Source organism: Coregonus clupeaformis, chromosome 12 (assembly GCF_020615455.1).
Source record: "Coregonus clupeaformis isolate EN_2021a chromosome 12, ASM2061545v1, whole genome shotgun sequence".
Taxonomy (NCBI): domain Eukaryota; kingdom Metazoa; phylum Chordata; class Actinopteri; order Salmoniformes; family Salmonidae; genus Coregonus; species Coregonus clupeaformis.
This window is the reverse complement of record NC_059203.1, coordinates 16657854-16676786: the sequence shown is the minus strand read 5'-3', so window position 1 is coordinate 16676786 and position 18933 is coordinate 16657854. Positions and strand designations below refer to the sequence as shown.

At 42.8% G+C, this 18933-nt stretch overlaps 1 protein-coding gene across 4 annotated transcripts in view; it reads right to left on the bottom strand.

Annotated features, from left to right (window-relative positions):
• atg7 (ATG7 autophagy related 7 homolog (S. cerevisiae)) overlaps positions 1-18933 on the bottom strand; it is a 126893-nt gene that overhangs the window by 101487 nt on the left and 6473 nt on the right. For all 4 annotated transcript variants that reach the window (XM_041891857.2, XM_041891858.2, XM_041891859.2 and 1 more), the window contains 7 exons: positions 16350-16427; positions 15660-15776; positions 13083-13229; positions 8706-8794; positions 7542-7669; positions 2425-2515; positions 2167-2311 (listed from right to left, as the gene is read on the bottom strand). In XM_041891857.2, coding sequence (XP_041747791.2) covers positions 2167-2311; positions 2425-2515; positions 7542-7669; positions 8706-8794; positions 13083-13229; positions 15660-15776; positions 16350-16427 — 795 coding nt within the window. The remainder of the gene's footprint in view (positions 1-2166; positions 2312-2424; positions 2516-7541; positions 7670-8705; positions 8795-13082; positions 13230-15659; positions 15777-16349; positions 16428-18933) is intronic.

Sequence of the window (18933 nt, the reverse complement as noted above, 5' to 3'; positions counted from 1 at the left end):
AATGTGCTTCTTCTTGAGCCACTCCTTTGTTGCCTTGGCCGTGTGTTTTGGGTCATTGTCATGCTGGAATACCCATCCACGACCCATTTTCAATGCCCTGGCTGAGGGAAGGAGGTTCTCACCCAAGATTTGATGGTACATGGCCCCGTCCATCGTCCCTTTGATGCGGTAAAGTTGTCCTGTCCCCTTAGCAGAAAAACACCCCCAAAGCATAATGTTTCAACCTCCATGTTTGACGGTGGGGATGGTGTTCTTGGGGTCATAGGCAGCATTCCTCCTCCTCCAAACACGGCGAGTTGAGTTGATGCCAAAGAGCTCCATTTTGGTCTCATCTGACCACAACACTTTCACCCAGTTCTCCTCTGAATCATTCAGATGTTCATTGGCAAATTTCAGACGGGCCTGTATATGTGCTTTCTTGAGCAGGGGGACCTTGCGGGCGCTGCTGGATTTCAGTCCTTCACGGCATAGTGTGTTACCAATTGTTTTCTTGGTGACTATGGTCCCAGCTGCCTTGAGATCATTGACAAGATCCTCCCGTGTAGTTCTGGGCTAATTCCTCACCGTTCTCATGATCATTGCAACTCCACGAGGTGAGATCTTGCATGGAGCCCCAGGTCTGGAGACTGGCTAGCCCATTCCAGCCTTGTGTAGGTCTACAATTTTGACCCTGACATCCTTGGAGAGCTCTTTGGTCTTGGCCATAGTGGAGAATTTGGAATCTGATTGATTGATTGCTAATGTGGACAGGTATCTTTTATACAGGTAACAAGCTGAGATTAGGAGCACTCCCTTTAAGACTGTGCTCCTAATCTCAGCTCGTTATCTGTATAAAAGACACCTGGGAGCCAGAAATCTTTCTGATTGAGAAGGGGTTAAATACTTATTTCCCTCATTAAAATGCAAATCAATTTATAACATTTTTGACATGCGTTTTTCAGGATTTTTTTGTTGTTATTCTGTCTCTCACTGTTCAAATAAACCTACCATTAAAATGATAGACTGATCATATCTTTGTCAGTGGGCAAACATACAACATCAGCAGGGGATCAAATACTTTTTTCCCTCACTGTATATCGACATAACCTGAAAGGCCGCTCAGCAATGAAGAAGCCACTGCTCCAAAACCACCATAAAAAAGCCAGACTACGCTTTGCAACTGCACATGGGCACAAGAAATGTCCTCTGGTCTGATGAAACAAAAATAGAACTGTTTGGCCATAATGACCATCGTTATGTTTGGAGGAAAAAGGGGGACGCTTGCAAGCCGAAGAATACCAACCCAACCGTGAAGCACGGGGGTGGCAGCATCATGCTGTGGAGGTGCTTTGCTGCAGGAGGGACTGGTGCGCTTCACAAAATAGATGGCATCATGAGGAAGGACAATTATGTGGATATATTGAAGCAACATCTCAAGACATCAGTCAGGAAGTTAAATCTAGGAAGTTAAAGCTTGGCCGCAAATGGGTCTTCCAAATGGACAATGACCCCAAGCATACTTCCAAAGTTGTGGCAAAATGGCTTAAGGACAACAAAGTCAAGGTATTGGAGTGGCCATCACAAAGCCCTGACCTCAAGCCTATAGAACATTTGTGGGCAGAACTGAAAAAGCGTGTGCGAGCAAGGAGGCCTACAAACCTGACTCAGTTACACCAGCTCTGTCAGGAGGAATGGGCCAAAATTCACCCAATTTATTGTGGGAAGCTTGTGGAAGGCTACCAGAAACGTTTGACCCAAGTTGAACATTTTAAAGGCAATGCTACCAAATACTAATTGAGTATGTAAACTTCTGACCCACTGGGAATGTGATTAAATAAATATCTCTACTATTATTCTGACATTTCACATTCTTAAAATAAAGCGGTGATCCTAACCAACCTAAAACAGGGAATTTTTACTAGGATTAAATGTCAGGAATTGTGAAAAACTGAGTTGAAATGTATTTCGCTAAGGTGTTTGTAAACTTCCGACTTCAATTGTATATATTCTCCACGTTCCAATGAACTTATGTAAAACATACCAGGAGCTCAGCATTAGAGTCACCTCAAGCATGTCGAAGTATATTGACATGTCGTTTTTGAGCTGGTCTGGTCAGAAGGTATACAGGATATATTCTTGCTGGTCTATGTTTCCATTAGGTAATCTAAAAACATAGCAGGTGCTCACCATTAGAGTCCTGGCTACGTTGCAGCCCAGTGTGCCAGCCCCAAGCAGCAGACACTTGGTAGAGGTCACTTTGTCCAGATCCAGAGAAGGCACCAGCCTCCAGCGCATCAACTTCAGGTTGAGATCCACTGACGACTCTGCCAGTCTGGTGTGTTAGATTAAAAGAATGTTAGATAGACACTAGATAACACAACATTTTCTGATGCATATAGAGTTAGTCTCACGATGTACCCTGATTGATTGACTGATTGATTGTACCTCTTAGGGTCCATACATTCACTGAGGTTGACCATCCGGGGCCCCAGGGCCCCTTTAGGGTTTTTCTCCCATCCTACACTCTTTGGACACACTGAGGGAACAGAGAGCAAAGACCGTTGACAATGACAGACTATTGATTAGTGGAGACAGTTGATAATGACACACTATTGATTAGTGGAGACTTGATAATGACAGACTGTTGATAATGATATAGTATTGATTAGTGGAGACAGTTGATAATGACAGACTATTGATTAGTGGAGACAGTTGATAATGACAGACTATTGATTAGTGGAGACAGTTGATAATGACAGACTATTGATTAGTGGAGACAGTTGATAATGACAGAATATTGATTAGTGGAGACTTGATAATGACAGACTGTTGATAATGACATAGTATTGATTAGTGGAGACTGTTGATAATGACAGACTATTGGTCAGTGGAGACTGTTGATAATGACAGACTATTGGTCAGTGGAGACTGTTGATAATGACATATTATCGATAATGGCAGACTATTGATTAGTGTATACTATTGATTAGTGGAGACAGTTGATAATGACAGACTATTGATTAGTGGAGACAGTTGATAATGACAGACTATTGATAAGTGGAGGCAGTTGATAATGACATAGTATTGATTAGTGGAGACAGTTGATAATGACAGACTATTGATTAGTGGAGACAGTTGATAATGACAGACTATTGATTAGTGGAGACAGTTGATAATGACAGAATATTGATTAGTGGAGACAGTTGATAATGACAGACTATTGATTAGTGGAGACAGTTGATAATGACAGACTATTGATTAGTGGAGACAGTTGATAATGACAGACTATTGATTAGTGGATACAGTTGATAATGACATAGTATTGATTAGTGGAGACTGTTGATAATGACAGACTATTGGTCAGTGGAGACTGTTGATAATGACAGACTATTGGTCAGTGGAGACTGTTGATAATGACATATTATCGATAATGGCAGACTATTGATTAGTGTATACTATTGATTAGTGTATACTATTGATTAGTGGAGACAGTTGATAATGACAGACTATTGATTAGTGGAGACAGTTGATAATGACAGACTATTGATTAGTGGAGACAGTTGATAATGACAGAATATTGATTAGTGGAGACAGTTGATAATGACAGAATATTGATTAGTGGAGACAGTTGATAATGACAGAATATTGATTAGTGGAGACTTGATAATGACATATTATCGATAATGGCAGACTATTGATTAGTGTATACTATTGATTAGTGTATACTATTGATTAGTGGAGACAGTTGATAATGACAGACTATTGATTAGTGGAGACAGTTGATAATGACAAACTATTGGTCAGTGGAGACTGTTGATAATGACAGACTATTGGTCAGTGGAGACTGTTGATAATGACATATTATCGATAATGGCAGACTATTGATTAGTGTATACTATTGATTTGTGTATACTATTGATTAGGAGACTGCTGATAATGACAGACTATTGATTAGTGGAGACTGTTGATAATGAGACTATTGATTAGTGGAGACTGTTGATAATGACAGATTATTGATTAGTGGAGACTGTTGATAATGATAGACTATTGATCACTTTGATGTCTGTTAATTTCTGTTCAACTGAATCCGATCTCACAGGTCAACATCAACAACATACAGTACTTGACCTTCTATGGTAAAGGCTAATTTACAATTAAAAAAAACTATGAAATAAATTCAATAGAAAATGTAAATACAAGTGAATGAAAACTGGGTCATCCTTTGACTGTGATCCACTCCATTATAAGGGTCACACACAGACACACACGTTTGTATTGCTATCCTTGTGGGGACCAAATAATTGATTCCCATCCAAAATCCTATTTTCCCTAACCCTAAATCTAACCTTTAACCTAACCATAATTTTTCCTTGTGGGGACGGGCAAAAATGTCCCCACTTGTCCGAATTTTCCGTGTAAGGACTTCTGGTACCCACAAGGATAGTTAAAACAAACACACACACACACCCTTCTAACCTAAAGCAGACACTGGAGAAAGGAGGATAATGAAGGAATGACTAGCCAGAGAGTCAGAGAGAGGACTCTCCACAGAGACTGGGAGGGGCTACGGAGACTGGGAGGGGCTGCGGCTCAAATACCACCCTATTCCCTACATACAGTCCCTTCAGAAAGTATTTCACACCCCTGTTGTGTTACAAACTGGGATTAAAATGGATTTGTCTTTTTTTTTTTTTGTCAACGATCTACACAAAATATTTTGTCATCTGAAAGTGGAAGGAAAAATTGACATTTATTTTTATTAATGGAAACTAAAAAAAGCCTTTCTGGGGTAAGTCTCTAACGAGCTTTGCACATCTGGATTGTAAAATATTTGCCCATTATTCTTTTAAAAATTCTTCAAAAACTCTGTCAAGTTGGTTGTCGATCATTGCTAGACAGCCATTTAAGTCTTGCCATAGATTTACAAGACGATTTAAGTCAAAACTCTAAATTAGGCCACACAGGAACATTCAATGTAGTCTTGGTAAGCAACTCCAGTGTCTTCAGTGTCCTCAGAAAGTATTCATACCCCTCGATTTATTCCACATTTTGTTGTGTTACTGCCTGAATTCTAAATGGATTAAATAGATGTTTGAATCACCTATGGAAGCTGTGAGTCTGTCTGTGAAGTCTCTTAGAGCTTTGCACAGCTGGATTGTCCATTATTTGCACATTATTCTTTTAGAAATTCAGGAACATTCAATGTCATCTTGGTAACCAACTCCAGTGTATATTTGGCCTTGTGTTTAAGGTTATTGTCCAGCTGAAAGGTGAATTTGTCTCCCAGTGTCTGTTGGAAAGCAGACTGAACCAGGTTTTCCTCTAGTCTCCCAGTGTCTGTTGGAAAGCAGACTGAACCAGGTTTTCCTCTAGTCTCCCAGTGTCTGTTGGAAAGCAGACTGAACCAGGTTTTCCTCTAGTCTCCCAGTGTCTGGTGGAAAGCAGACTGAACCAGGTTTTCCTCTAGTCTCCCAGTGTCTGGTGGAAAGCAGACTGAACCAGGTTTTCCTCTAGTCTCCCAGTGTCTGGTGGAAAGCAGACTGAACCAGGTTTTCCTCTAGTCTCCCAGTGTCTGTTGGAAAGCAGACTGAACCAGGTTTTCCTCTAGTCTCCCAGTGTCTGTTGGAAAGCAGACTGAACCAGGTTTTCCTCTAGTCTCCCAGTGTCTGGTGGAAAGCAGACTGAACCAGGTTTTCCTCTAATCTCCCAGTGTCTGGTGGAAAGCAGACTGAACCAGGTTTTCCTCTAGTCTCCCAGTGTCTGGTGGAAAGCAGACTGAACCAGGTTTTCCTCTAGTCTCCCAGTGTCTGGTGGAAAGCAGACTGAACCAGGTTTTCCTCTAGTCTCCCAGTGTCTGGTGGAAAGCAGACTGAACCAGGTTTTCCTCTAGTCTCCCAGTGTCTGGTGGAAAGCAGACTGAACCAGGTTTTCCTCTAGTCTCCCAGTGTCTGGTGGAAAGCAGACTGAACCAGGTTTTCCTCTAGTCTCCCAGTGTCTGGTGGAAAGCAGACTGAACCAGGTTTTCCTCTAGTCTCCCAGTGTCTGGTGGAAAGCAGACTGAACCAGGTTTTCCTCTAGTCTCCCAGTGTCTGGTGGAAAGCAGACTGAACCAGGGTTTCCTCTAGTCTCCCAGTGTCTGTTGGAAAGCAGACTGAACCAGGTTTTCCTCTAGTCTCCCAGTGTCTGTTGGAAAGCAGACTGAACCAGGTTTTCCTCTAGTCTCCCAGTGTCTGGTGGAAAGCAGACTGAACCAGGTTTTCCTCTAGTCTCCCAGTGTCTGGTGGAAAGCAGACTGAACCAGGTTTTCCTCTAGTCTCCCAGTGTCTGTTGGAAAGCAGACTGAACCAGGGTTTCCTCTAGTCTCCCAGTGTCTGTTGGAAAGCAGACTGAACCAGGTTTTCCTCTAGTCTCCCAGTGTCTGGTGGAAAGCAGACTGAACCAGGTTTTCCTCTAGTCTCCCAGTGTCTGGTGGAAAGCAGACTGAACCAGGTTTTCCTCTAGTCTCCCAGTGTCTGGTGGAAAGCAGACTGAACCAGGTTTTCCTCTAGTCTCCCAGTGTCTGGTGGAAAGCAGACTGAACCAGGTTATCCTCTAGTCTCCCAGTGTCTGGTGGAAAGCAGACTGAACCAGGTTTTCCTCTAGTCTCCCAGTGGCTGATGGGAAAGCAGACTGAACCAGGTTTTCCTCTACGACTTAGCTCCATTACATTTATTTTTATTTTAAAAAAGTAATCCCTAGTCCTTGCCGATGACAAGCATACCCATAACATGATGCAGCCACCACTATGCTTGAAAATATGAAGAACGGTACTCAGTAAATGTGTTGGATTTGCCCCAAACATAACGCTTTGTATTCAGGACATAAAGAAAAAAATTTGCCCACATTTTTTGCAGTTTTACTTTAGTGCCTTGTTGCAAACAGGATGTTTTGGAATATTTTTATTCTGTAGAGGTTTCCTTCTTTTCTCTCTGTCATTTAGGTTAGTATTGTGGAGTAACTACAATGTTGTTGATCCAGCCTCCGTTTTCTCCAATCACAGCCATTAAACTGTGTAACTGTTGTAAAGTCACCATTGGCCTCGTGTTGAAATCCTCGAGCGGTTTCCTTCCTCTCCAGCAACTGAGTTAGGAAGGATGACTGTATCTTTGTAGTGAATGGGTGTATTGATACACCATCCAAAGTGTATTTAATAACTTCACCGTGCTCAAAGGGATATACAGTGTCTGCTTATTTTTTTAAAAATTTACCCAACCAATATGTGCCCTTCTTTGCGAGGCATTGGAAAACCTCCCTGGTCTTTGTGGTTGAATCTGTGCTTGAAATTCACTGCTCGACTGAGGGACCTTACAGATATTTGTATGTGTGGGGTACAGAGATGAGGTAGTTGTTAAAAAAATCATGTTATTATTATTATAATAATAATAAGCCATTTAGCAGACGCTTTTATCCAAAGCGACTTACAGTCATGCGTGCATACATCCTCCAGATAAAAGGCCAGGCTTTGTGTGTTTGCTCAGCCCTGTGGCTCCGCAGGAGGGTAACCGTGGGATGTGTGTGTTTACCTGCATTGACAGACTGCTCGGGTACCGGTAGTTTGACCTGGAACACGATGCTGTGCTGAACGTTCCTACTACCCTGAAGAGTCCTGTCTCTGAAACACACCACTTCCACCACATCCAGTTGGGAGCCCCTGGTATACACACACACACACAAATATGTACATGGAATGTCATACATATTTGCTTAAAATACTACATGTATACGTTAACGCGTATCCAGGATCATTGCTCACACCACTTTGACGGGCACACACACACACACACACGTGTGTGCATGCACAGAGGAATGCTAACATGTACATAGCTCCGTATCATAATGTTTACGTAAGCTTGACATGCTGTACAGGTCAACGCTGTAGGAACATACCTCATGACTCCGTTCACAGCCAAGCTTTATCTAGCTAATATTAAACAATTTACAATAATATTTATTACTAACGGCTTAGTCATGCACAGGAAAGGAAGAGAGAGTTGTACTGGAATATACAGGGGGGATTGGTACTGATCCTTTCCCGGTAGAGGTAGTGTGGGAGTGGATCTGATTGACGTTATATTTTATAGGGATTTTAAAAAAGAGGAGATGACCCCGCACACTGTGCTTGCCAGTATCACTTCACGCAAGGTAGCGTGGGGATTTACCATTTGCTGGCTATGAGACACAGCAGATTCCTCCATCAAGCCTTTATCTAGCAACATATAACCGACTATAATAACCTGTTAGTCAGTTATCACTACTGGAATATACAGGGGAGGGATGTGTTTTATAATAATCTGTTAGTCAGTTATCACTACTGAAATATACAGCGGAGGGATGTGTTCTATAATAACCTGTTAGTCAGTTATAACTACTGGAATATACAGGGGAGGGATGTGTTCTATAATAACCTGTTAGTCAGTTATCACTACTGGAATATACAGGGGAGGGATGTGTTCTATAATAAGCTGTTAGTCAGTTATAACTACTGGAATATACAGGGGAGGGATGTGTTCTATAATAAGCTGTTAGTCAGTTATCACTACTGGAATATACAGGGGAGGGATGTGTTCTATAATAACCTGTTAGTCAGTTATAACTACTGAAACATACAGCGGAGGGAGGTGTACTCATCCCCTCCCGGTAGTGTGGGATGTGATTGATGATGTTATGTTTGGGACTTAGTCATTTACCATTTGCAGGCTAGGAGAAACAGCAGATTCCTCAGAGGCCATCCTGGATGCTGGGGCAGAGTGCAAGGATCATAAACACCCACGGTTATCTGCAATATGAACAAAGCATATTTTATCTAACCTTTTAACCAGGAAGTCTCATCGAGGCCAAAATACCGCTTCTCCAAGGGAGACGTTTCACAAGAGGTCTGAGGATTGGGGACTGTGCCAAGAAACATCAGTGACTTCATAGAGACCTTACCGGAGTGAACCAGGAAGTCAAGTGCAAAGGACATGTAAAAATTCCCAGATGTACAGTGTAATGTTTATTGTTGCGTTTATTGTGCCACTAAATCTAGGACAGGTGTGCCCAACCTTCTTTGACGTGAGATCTACTTTTTCATTTGCCAGCCTGATGAGATCTACCAGTCTCTAAATCTAAACCAACCAACAAAATGTACGAAACGCAACACACCACTGAGTATGGACCTGCCGCTACGATACCTATTTGATACCCAAATATAAATGTGGACCAATAACATAGTTTTCCACAAATAAGTGCAACTAATTTCATTTCCTACCTCAGTGTGACTTTTGGCACTAGGTGGAGGCAAGTAGTTGTTCATAGTCAGGGCTGTAGAAGCCTGTAGCAGCTTGATGCAGCCTGTAGCAGCTTGATGCAGCTTGTAGTAACTTGATGCAGACCACAAGGTAGTCATCAGTCATAGTAGATATGTACTTGGACTTTATGTTTATGTGAGAAAACGCAGACTCACAGAGTTAGGTTGATCCAACAAGGGCTGATAAGTTGAAAGCACATGTTATGTTGGGATACTTCCCCTCAAGCAGCAGCTCCCAGAACTCTTCCTTCATCTCAGTGGTTGCCCTGGATTTCAGCCGAATGTCATTTTGAAGGGTGAGAATTTCAGTTTCTGCTACAGTTGTGTCCAACTGAAAAAGTGATCAAATTTTTGGAGGCAATGACTTCCAAACGGAAAGCACGTATAAGTGACAATAGGCTCAAGAGATGCAAAGTCAGTGAAATGAAACTAACGTGCACCGTCAGGCTGTGCTGGATCCTTCCAAGTTCTGAACGCATGTGTTGAAAGAAGGGCAGGACCTTACATTGCAGCTTTCTTGTGAGCAGCTGTAGTTTGCATTTCAAAGTGTTCACAGAGCTGATCAAGTCGATTACATGTTTGCATTTTTCCTTTGCAGCTCTACATTAAAATCATAAAAAAAAAATGTTTGGGTCATTTAGCAGACGCTCTTATCCAGAGCGACTTACAGGAGCAATTAGGGTTAAGTGCCTTGCTCAAGGGCACGTCGACAGATTTTTCACCTAGGTCGGCTCGGGGATTAGAACCAGCGACCTTTCGATTACTGGCCCAAAGCTCTTAACCACTAAGCTACCTGCCGCCCCTTTACATTAAGCATGTAAGTCAGGTCAGTGAGAAAAGCTACATCCAGGAGCCACTGTGTGTCCTCCAGCAGTGTATATTCTGCATGTTTGGAGACCTTGAGAAAACTCCTTGATTTCAGGCAACAACTCACTGAATCTCCCTAAACATTTACCTCGGCTCAGGCACCGCCATCCGTGTGCAGCAGCAGGTCTGTGTGATCCACTTCAGCCTCGAACAGAACACACAATCTTTCATCGCAACATCCATCACCTCTTTCACGTTTAACATCTTCCCGTGTGTGGTTTTAAAAATGTTGTTCTGTAAACCTTTCTATGGGATAGCGATGCTATTATGGCAGATGAGGAACACACACATTTTTAGTTTGGACATGACGGAAAAAAAATAACCCTGCTCCCAATCGTTGTGGAAATGATACGTTTTCAGTTTTTCTGTATCCTTCCCTTCACTCATTATTGCTGTTGTCGACAACTTAAGAACAACTTAAAAAAACGAATCTGGCTACAAAGCTAGCTAGCTGCCTGGCATCACCGTGACCTCGACTTGGGAGTTGGCGGGCGGCATCTGACCGCGCTAACTAGGCATACGGGGACTGATCATATTTTATGTAAATCACGTGACTTTTCAGACATTGCTGTGAATGGAGGACTGTTCGAAAGTTAAAACAGAAAGAGCTTATAGGCATTGATTTGTGTGGCTGAATTTTAGTAGATGTATAATCATCTCACGATCGACTGGCAAGCACTCCGCGATCGACCGGAAGATCGCGATCGACTGGCAAGCACTCCGCGATCGACCGGAAGATCGCGATCGACTGGTCGGGCACCCCTGATCTAGGACATCCTTATCAGCATATTGATAAGATATCTTATGCCACAGTGATCAAAGAGGAGTAAGTACAGGTAAATGCCAAAATAAAAGGAAACATGAGTAAATGAGTGTTCAGGCAGCTCTGTTGTGGTGTGGGGTGCATCTCCCTGCCATGGTTTAGGTCCACTCAACCCCTTAGAGGGCGAGGTAAACTTGCCTGGCTATCGATCCACATCGCTCCGGCCAACTGATGCTTCCTCTCCACCATGTACCTAGACGATTCCTGACGATTTCTAGAATTCGAACACATTCTGACCGATACGATTGGGTCCCAGAAACCGATTGGTTGGGCCAGAGCTGCTACATGATGACGTTATCAACTTTGATTGGTTAGATTTGTTAGAGATGATCCAATTGCTGATTAATATTGTTTTGTACAACGCCCCTAATTTTGAAGTCACACAAACGGTTTCCAGGATGGCAGTCTCAGACTGAATGCACGTAGCGATCAATAGAGCAGCGGAATTAAGTTCACGGCTAGTCGTCAGGCAAAAGGTAAAACGCCAATAAATACATTCTGGGTGATCACCTTCAAACTATGGTAAATAATTTATATCCTGATGGGAGTGGTCTCTTCCAGGATGACAACGCCCCCACCCACAGGGCACGAGTGGTCACTGAATTGTTCGATGAGCGTGGAAAACGCTGTGAACCATATGCCATGGCCGTCTCAGTCACCGGATCTCAACCCAACAGAACACCTATGGGAGACACTGGAGCAGGTGCCCGAGACAGCGTTTTCCACCAACATCAACAAAACACCAAATGATGGAATTTCTCGAGGATTTGCCAAGGCGCATTGCAGCTGTTCTGGCTTGTTAAGACGCTTTATATATGTTGGCGTTTCCTTTATTTTGGCGGTTACCTGTAGGTGTAAATAAGGTCTTATTAGCGTACTCTGTCCCCCAGCCCATAACCCCTGACCTTCTTGAGATCTGTAAAGAAGCGGCCCAGTAATGCAGTCTAACCACTAATATAGCCCACTCTTATCAGCATGACCAGGCTTTTGAGCCATAATGAAAGGCTATTTGACCTTAAAACGTTGGTAATAAACCCACAAGAGGAGAAATTAGTGACTTTATTTTACCACTGTCCCATTCTTATCAACTCTTTGTCCGCTGACATGTTAAAACTCCCAGACGTACTGTATGTTTATTGTGCCACAGTAGCTATGGTTTCCATCCAATTGGTGATTTTTCATGCGAATATTCTAAAATCTGCATAAATAAAATATGCGCATTTTCCCACCAGTGGTGTGTTTCCACCAAACTGACTTGTTGCGGTTAAAAAAAATCAGTGAGTGATGACGTAGTGCTCACAAAATTTACTTTTTTGCTTAAGTTTTCATGTACCGAATAAAAGTCTATAAAAAAATGTGTCAAAAAAAAAAAATACGTCTAATAAAAGAATTAAAGTCTAAAAAGTTCAATGTGTTTCCATTTTCAACTCTACCGATAGTTTTGTCACAAACTGTTCTTGCGCTCTAACCAACAGCTCTGATACAGTGCGGGATGGTTAGTCTACATGATAAGATTATTATGTAGACTTCATATTTATAATTTGTCAAAACGACAGTCAAGCATCGATCATCATGTCACCAGAATAAGACCCTCGATATTTATTGGAAAGGAGTATCAAGATAACTACACGTTCACCACCCTGTGACGTTCATCATAACTTATTTCATCTGTAGCCTAATGAACTGCATGGTTTAGTGAGTCGTGGTGGGAGGAACACACACCATATCATCGCGTGACTCCAGGTTTACGTCGATATGATGGTTGTTATATCAGTATTTGCGCATAAAGGCATTTCCAACGCCATTTCTCCGCATAACACATTTCACCGACACAAAAAGATCCCACCATGTCAAAAAACAAACAAATATTTATACAATTACACCGAAACTTCCTGTTTCCGTCACAGCTGTGGTGATTGTGTGTAGACTTTACTGCAGAAAAACTGTGGATGGAAATGTGGTTAGTAATGATTGGCATTTCTATCTATCTATCTTTCTCCCACATAGAAATAGAAAAACAAGAACGATCCTCCAATTACAGACCCAACAACATGGGCCATTCTTATCCGCATAACTCTTGGTCCCCACCTGGTTGAGATCAGTGTTGAAGCGGTCCCAGTCTCGTAGCTGGGCCACCTGGACAGCCTCCTCTGTGTACTTGATCAGGAAGTAAGGAACAGCCGAGGTCCCCGTTTCACTGCACAGACTGTCATAGGCTGCCTGTAAAGCTGAGGTCTGGGAGGGAAGAGACAGGGTATAGATAAAACACAGAACTACTGGGAATTATTTAGATAAACCTTGTGTCTGTGTGGGATATAATAACATACCTGTGGAGTTTAGATAGAGACATTCAGTCCTCAACCTAACCTTCAGTTCACCCCAGACTGTCTGAATAGGAGTCCTTCCTAGGGTTGCAAAATTCCTGTAATTTCCCCAAATATTCCTAGGTTTTCCATAAATCCTGGTGTCCTCCTAAGTTCGGGGACGTAACCGGAATTTTGCAACACTACTCTCTGTCCTTCCCCATACAGTAACAGTCAAAAGTTTGGACACACCTACTCATTCAAGGGTTTTTCTTTCTTTCTTTTTTTATTATTTTCTACATTGTTGATGACAGCTTTGCACACTCTTGGCATTCTCTCAACCAGCTTCATGAGGTAGTCACCTGGAATGCATTTCAATTAACAGGTGTGCCTTGTTAAAAGTTAATTTGTGGAATTTCTTTCCTTCTTAATGCGTTTCAGCCAATCAGTTGTGTTGTAACAAGGTAGGGTTGGTATACAGAAGATAGCCCTATTTGGTAAAAGACCAAGTCCATATTATGGCAAGAACAGCTCAAATAAGCAAAGAGAAACGACAGTCCATCATTACTTTAAGACATGAAGGTCAGTCAATATGGAACATTTCAAGAACTTTGAAAGTTTCTTCAAGTGTAGTCGCAAAAACCATCAAGTGCTATGATGAAACTGGCTCTCATGAGGACCGCCACAAGAATGGAAGACCCAGAGTTACCTCTGCTGCAGAGGATAAGTTCATTAGAGTTACCAGCCTCAGATTGCAGCCCAAATAAATGCTTCACAGAGTTCAAGTAACAGACATCTCAACATCAACTGTTCAGAGGAGACTGCGTGAATCAGGCCTTCATGGTCGAATTCCTGCAAAGAAACCACTACTAAAAGGACACCAATAAGAAGAAGAGACCTGCTTGGGCCAAGAAACACGAGCAATGGACATTAGACCGGTGGAAATCTGTCCTTCGGTCTGATGAGTCCAAAATTTGAGATTTTTGGTTACAACCGCCGTGTCTTTGTGAGACGCGGTGTAGGTGAACGGATGATCTCCACACGTGTGGTTCCCACCGTGAAGCATGGAGGAGGAGGTGTGATGGTGCTTTGCTGGTGACACTGTCAGTGATGTATTTAGAATCCAAGGCACACTTAACCAGCATGGCCGCCACAGCATTTATAGAGATATTTTATAAGGCAAATGTTGGGAAGTGCTAAAAAGGTAAAATATAGTAACCATGGTTGATACTTTGTAATCCAGATGCTCAAATAAGGAATATAGCCAATGTGGTGTGTAGCCATGCCTTAATGTATGTATGTGTATTATTTTTAAGAAAGGGTCTGCCACCAATATAATGAGATAAGGGAAAGAGGTCTCATCGCCTTTTTTGGAGAAAACAACATGTGACATCTAGACGTTGAAAGATAAGGGTGGCCATGAAAGAAGTTAATCATTTACCCTAAGGGGAGTAACTGTATATGCTATGTAAGGATGACTATGCATTTGTATTGTATAAAAGGAAAGCTTTGAGCCAAGGAGAGCAGAAATGGAGTGGCTCGGCTTTGTTACGCAATAATAAAGTCTAATTTTTGGATTCACAAGCTCCAGTCTCTTGAGAGATATTTTTGAGTTGACTACCTTTTGAGTCAAATATTTCTACGACACATTCTGCAGCGATACGCCACCCCATCTGGTTTGGGCTTAGTGAGACTACCATTTGTTTTTCAACAGGACAATGACCCAACACACCTCCAGGCTGTGTAAGGTCTATTTGACGAAGGAGGAGAGTGATGGGTTATTGTGGAGGCCACGTCATCTGATGCAGCACTCCGACCTCAACCCAATTGAGATGGTTTGGGATGAGTTGGACCGCAGAGTGAAGGAAAAGCAGCCAACAAATGCTCAGCATATGTGGGAACACCTTCAAGACTGTTGGAAAAGCATTCCAGGTGAAGCTGGTTGAGAGAATGCCAAGAGTGTGCAAAGCTGTCATCAAGGCAAAGGGTGGCTATATTTTGATTTGTTTAACACTTTTTTTGGTTACTACATGATTCCATGTGTGTTATTTCATAGTTTTGATGTGTTCACTATTACTCTACAATTTAGAAAATTGTAAAAAAAATAAAGAAACCCTGGTTCACCCCAGATGGACTCTGTATTCCTCTACGATCTGTGTTCTGTGTTGACCTTTACAGTCGTAAAGCTGACTTTCCAGAACATTCCATATTATTGTGGGGCAAGAGGCAGGTGATAAGCAGAGATCCTGTTCACACTCTAGTGCTGCTCTGGCTGACTCACATACACCCACACAACACTCAGTAACCTACTTCAGCGTGGTCCAATGGACATCCTCTTATCTATCTATAAAACTGTGAGTACCTGTTTAGAAGAGAAGACTTGTTCTAACGAAGCCGGCTCCTTGAGGATCTTAATTCCCTCAGAGAAACAGAGAGCTGGGAAACAGAACCAGTAGTAGAAGTGGTACTTCTTCAGGTCCTGAGAGACAGAGAGAGAGAGAGACAACAGCAACACAATTACACCCAACCAAATCATGAGAAAACAAAAAGAGAATTACTTGACACATTGGAAAGAATTAACAAAAAAACAGAGCAAACTAGAATGCTATTTGGCCCTAAACAGAGAGTACACAGTCGCAGAATACCTGACAACTGTGACTGACCCAAACTTAAGGAAAGCTTTGACTATGTACAGACTCAGTGAGCATAGCCTTGCTATTGAGAAAGGCCGCCGTAGGCAGACCTGGCTCTCAAGAGAAGACAGGCTATGTGCACACTGCCCACAAAATGAGGTGGAAACTGAGCTGCACTTCCTAACCTCCTGCCAAATGTATGACCATATTAGAGAGACATATTTGCCTCAGATTACAGAGATCCACAAAGAATTCGAAAACAAATCCAATTTTGATAAACGAGACAGAGAGAGAGAGCGAGACAGAGAGAGAGAGCGAGGGAACAAATGCAGTGAACAGAACCCATTGTAAAAAAGTAATTAAACTATATTATAGACTTATACAAAAAAATAGTTTTATTGATTTGATGTTTTACGCACTGCATAAGTCAGCAAAAGGAATTTGCAGAGGAGTGATGGGTCCTTGAGAGCGTCACCGGACTGTATAGCATCCCAAATCTGGAAAGGACAAGAGGCAATGAAACATGAGACATTACCTGACCAATACTACATATTAAAACACATGAATAAGAATCTGTCAATGGCCTATGAGGATAAATTATTATTTCTTTATACAGTGTATTCTGATCCCTTTACTTTTTCCACATTTTGTTACGTTACAGCCTTTGTCTAAAATTTATTAAAATTGTTTGTTTTTTTCCCTCAAGAATCTACACACACACAATACCCCAAAATGACAAAGCAAAAACTGGTTTTTAGAAATGTATGCGGAAATATCACATTTACATAACTATTCAGACGATTCACTCAGTACTTTGTTGAAGCACCTTTGACAGCGATTACAGCCTAGAGTCTTCTTGGGTATGACGCTACAAGCTTGGCACACCTGTATGTGAGGAGTTTCTCCCATTCTTCTCTGCAGATCCTCTCAAGCTCTGTCAGGTTGGATGGTGAGAGTCGCTGCACAGCTATTTTCAGGTCTCTCCAGAGCCGTTTGATTGGGTTCAAGTCCGGGCTCTGGCTGGGCCACTCAAGGACATTCAGAGACTTGTCCCGAAACCACTCAAGCGTTGTCTTGGCTGTGTGCTTAGGGTCGTTGTCCTGTTGGAAGGCGAACCTTCGCCCCAGTCTGAGGTCCTGAGCGCTCTGGAACAGGTTTTCATCAAGGATCTCTCTGTACTTTGCTCCGTTCATCTTTGACCCGATCCTGACTAGTCTCCCAGTCCCTGCTGCTGAAAAACATCCCCACAGCATGATGCTGCCACCACCATGCTTCACCGTAGGGATGGTGCCAGGTTTCCTCCAGACGTGACGCTTGGCATTCAGGCCAAAGAGTTCAATCTTGGTTTCATCAGACCAGATAATCTTGTTTCTCATGGTCTGAGAGTCCTTTAGGTGCATTTTGGCAAACTCCAAGGACTGCCCGCTCCATGATCTCGCCATCACGGTTGACAACTCCATTGTGTCCTCCTCCCAGAGTGCAAAGAACCTTGGCGTGACCCTGGACAACACCCTGTCGTTCTCCGCTAACATCAAAGCTGTGACCCGATCCTGCAAGTTCATGCTCTACAACATTCGCAGAGTACGACCCTACCTTACACAGAAAGCGGCACAGGTCCTAATCCAGGCACTTGTCATCTCCCGTCTGGATTACTGCAACCCGCTGTTGGCTGGGCTCCCTGCCTGTGCCATTAAACCCCTACAACTTATCCAGAACGCTGCAGCCCGTCTGGTGTTCAACCTTCCCAAGTTCTCTCATGTCAACCCACTCCTCCGCACACTCCACTGGCTTCCAGTTGAAGCTCGCATCTACTACAAAACCATGGTGCTTGCCTACGGAGCTGTGAGGGGAACGGCACCTCCTTACCTTCAGGCTCTGATCAGACCCTACACCCAAACGAGGGCACTACGTTCATCCACCTCTGGCCTGCTAGCCCCCCTACCTCTACGGAAGCACAGTTCCCGCTCAGCCCAGTCAAAGCTATTCACTGCTCTGGCACCCCAATGGTGGAACAAGCTCCCCCACGACGCCAGGACAGCTGGGTCACTGACCACCTTCCGGAGACACTTGAAACCCTACCTCTTTAAGAAATACCTGGAATAGTATAACAGTAATCCTTCTACCACCCCCCCACAAAAAAAAAGTAATAATAAATAAATAAATAAATAAATAAATAAAAGGGTCATTGTCCCATTGGCTATCATAAGTTGAATGCACCAATTTGAAAGTCGCTCTGGATAAGAGCGTCTGCTAAATGACTCAAATGTAAATGCTGTCATGTGCTTTTTACTGAGGAGTGGCTTCAGTCTGGCCACTCCACCATAAAGGTCTGATTGGTGGAGCGTTGCAGAGATGGTTGTCCTTCTGGAAGTTTCTAACATCTCCACAGATGAACTCTGGAGCTCTGTCAGAGTGACCATCGGATTCTTGGTCACCTCCCTGACCAAGGCCCTTCTCCCCCGATTGCTCAGTGTGGCCGGATGGCCAGCTCTAGGAAGTGGCTTGGTGGTTCCAAACTTCTTCCATTTAAGAATGATAGAGGCCACTGTGTTCTTGAGGACCTTCAATGCTGCAGAAATGTTTTGGTACCCTTCCCCAGATCTGTGTCTCGACACAATCCTGTCTCGGAGCTCTACGGACAATTCCTTCGACCTCATGGCTTGGTTTTTGCTCTGACATGCACTGTCAACTGTGGGACCTTATATAGACAGGTGTGTGCCTTTCCAAATCATATCCAATCAATTGAATTTATCAAAAGGTGGACTCCAATCAAGTTGTAGAAACATCTCAAGGATGATCAATGGAAACAGAACGCACCTGAGCTCAATTTCGAGTCTCATAGCAAAGGGTCTGAATACTTGTAAATTAAAAACATTTGCTAAGATTTCCAAAAACCTGTTTCACTTTGTCATTATAGGGTATTGTGTGTGGATTGATGAGAACATTTTTATTTAATCAATTTTAGAATAAGGCTGTAATGTAACAAAAATGTGGAAAAAGTCA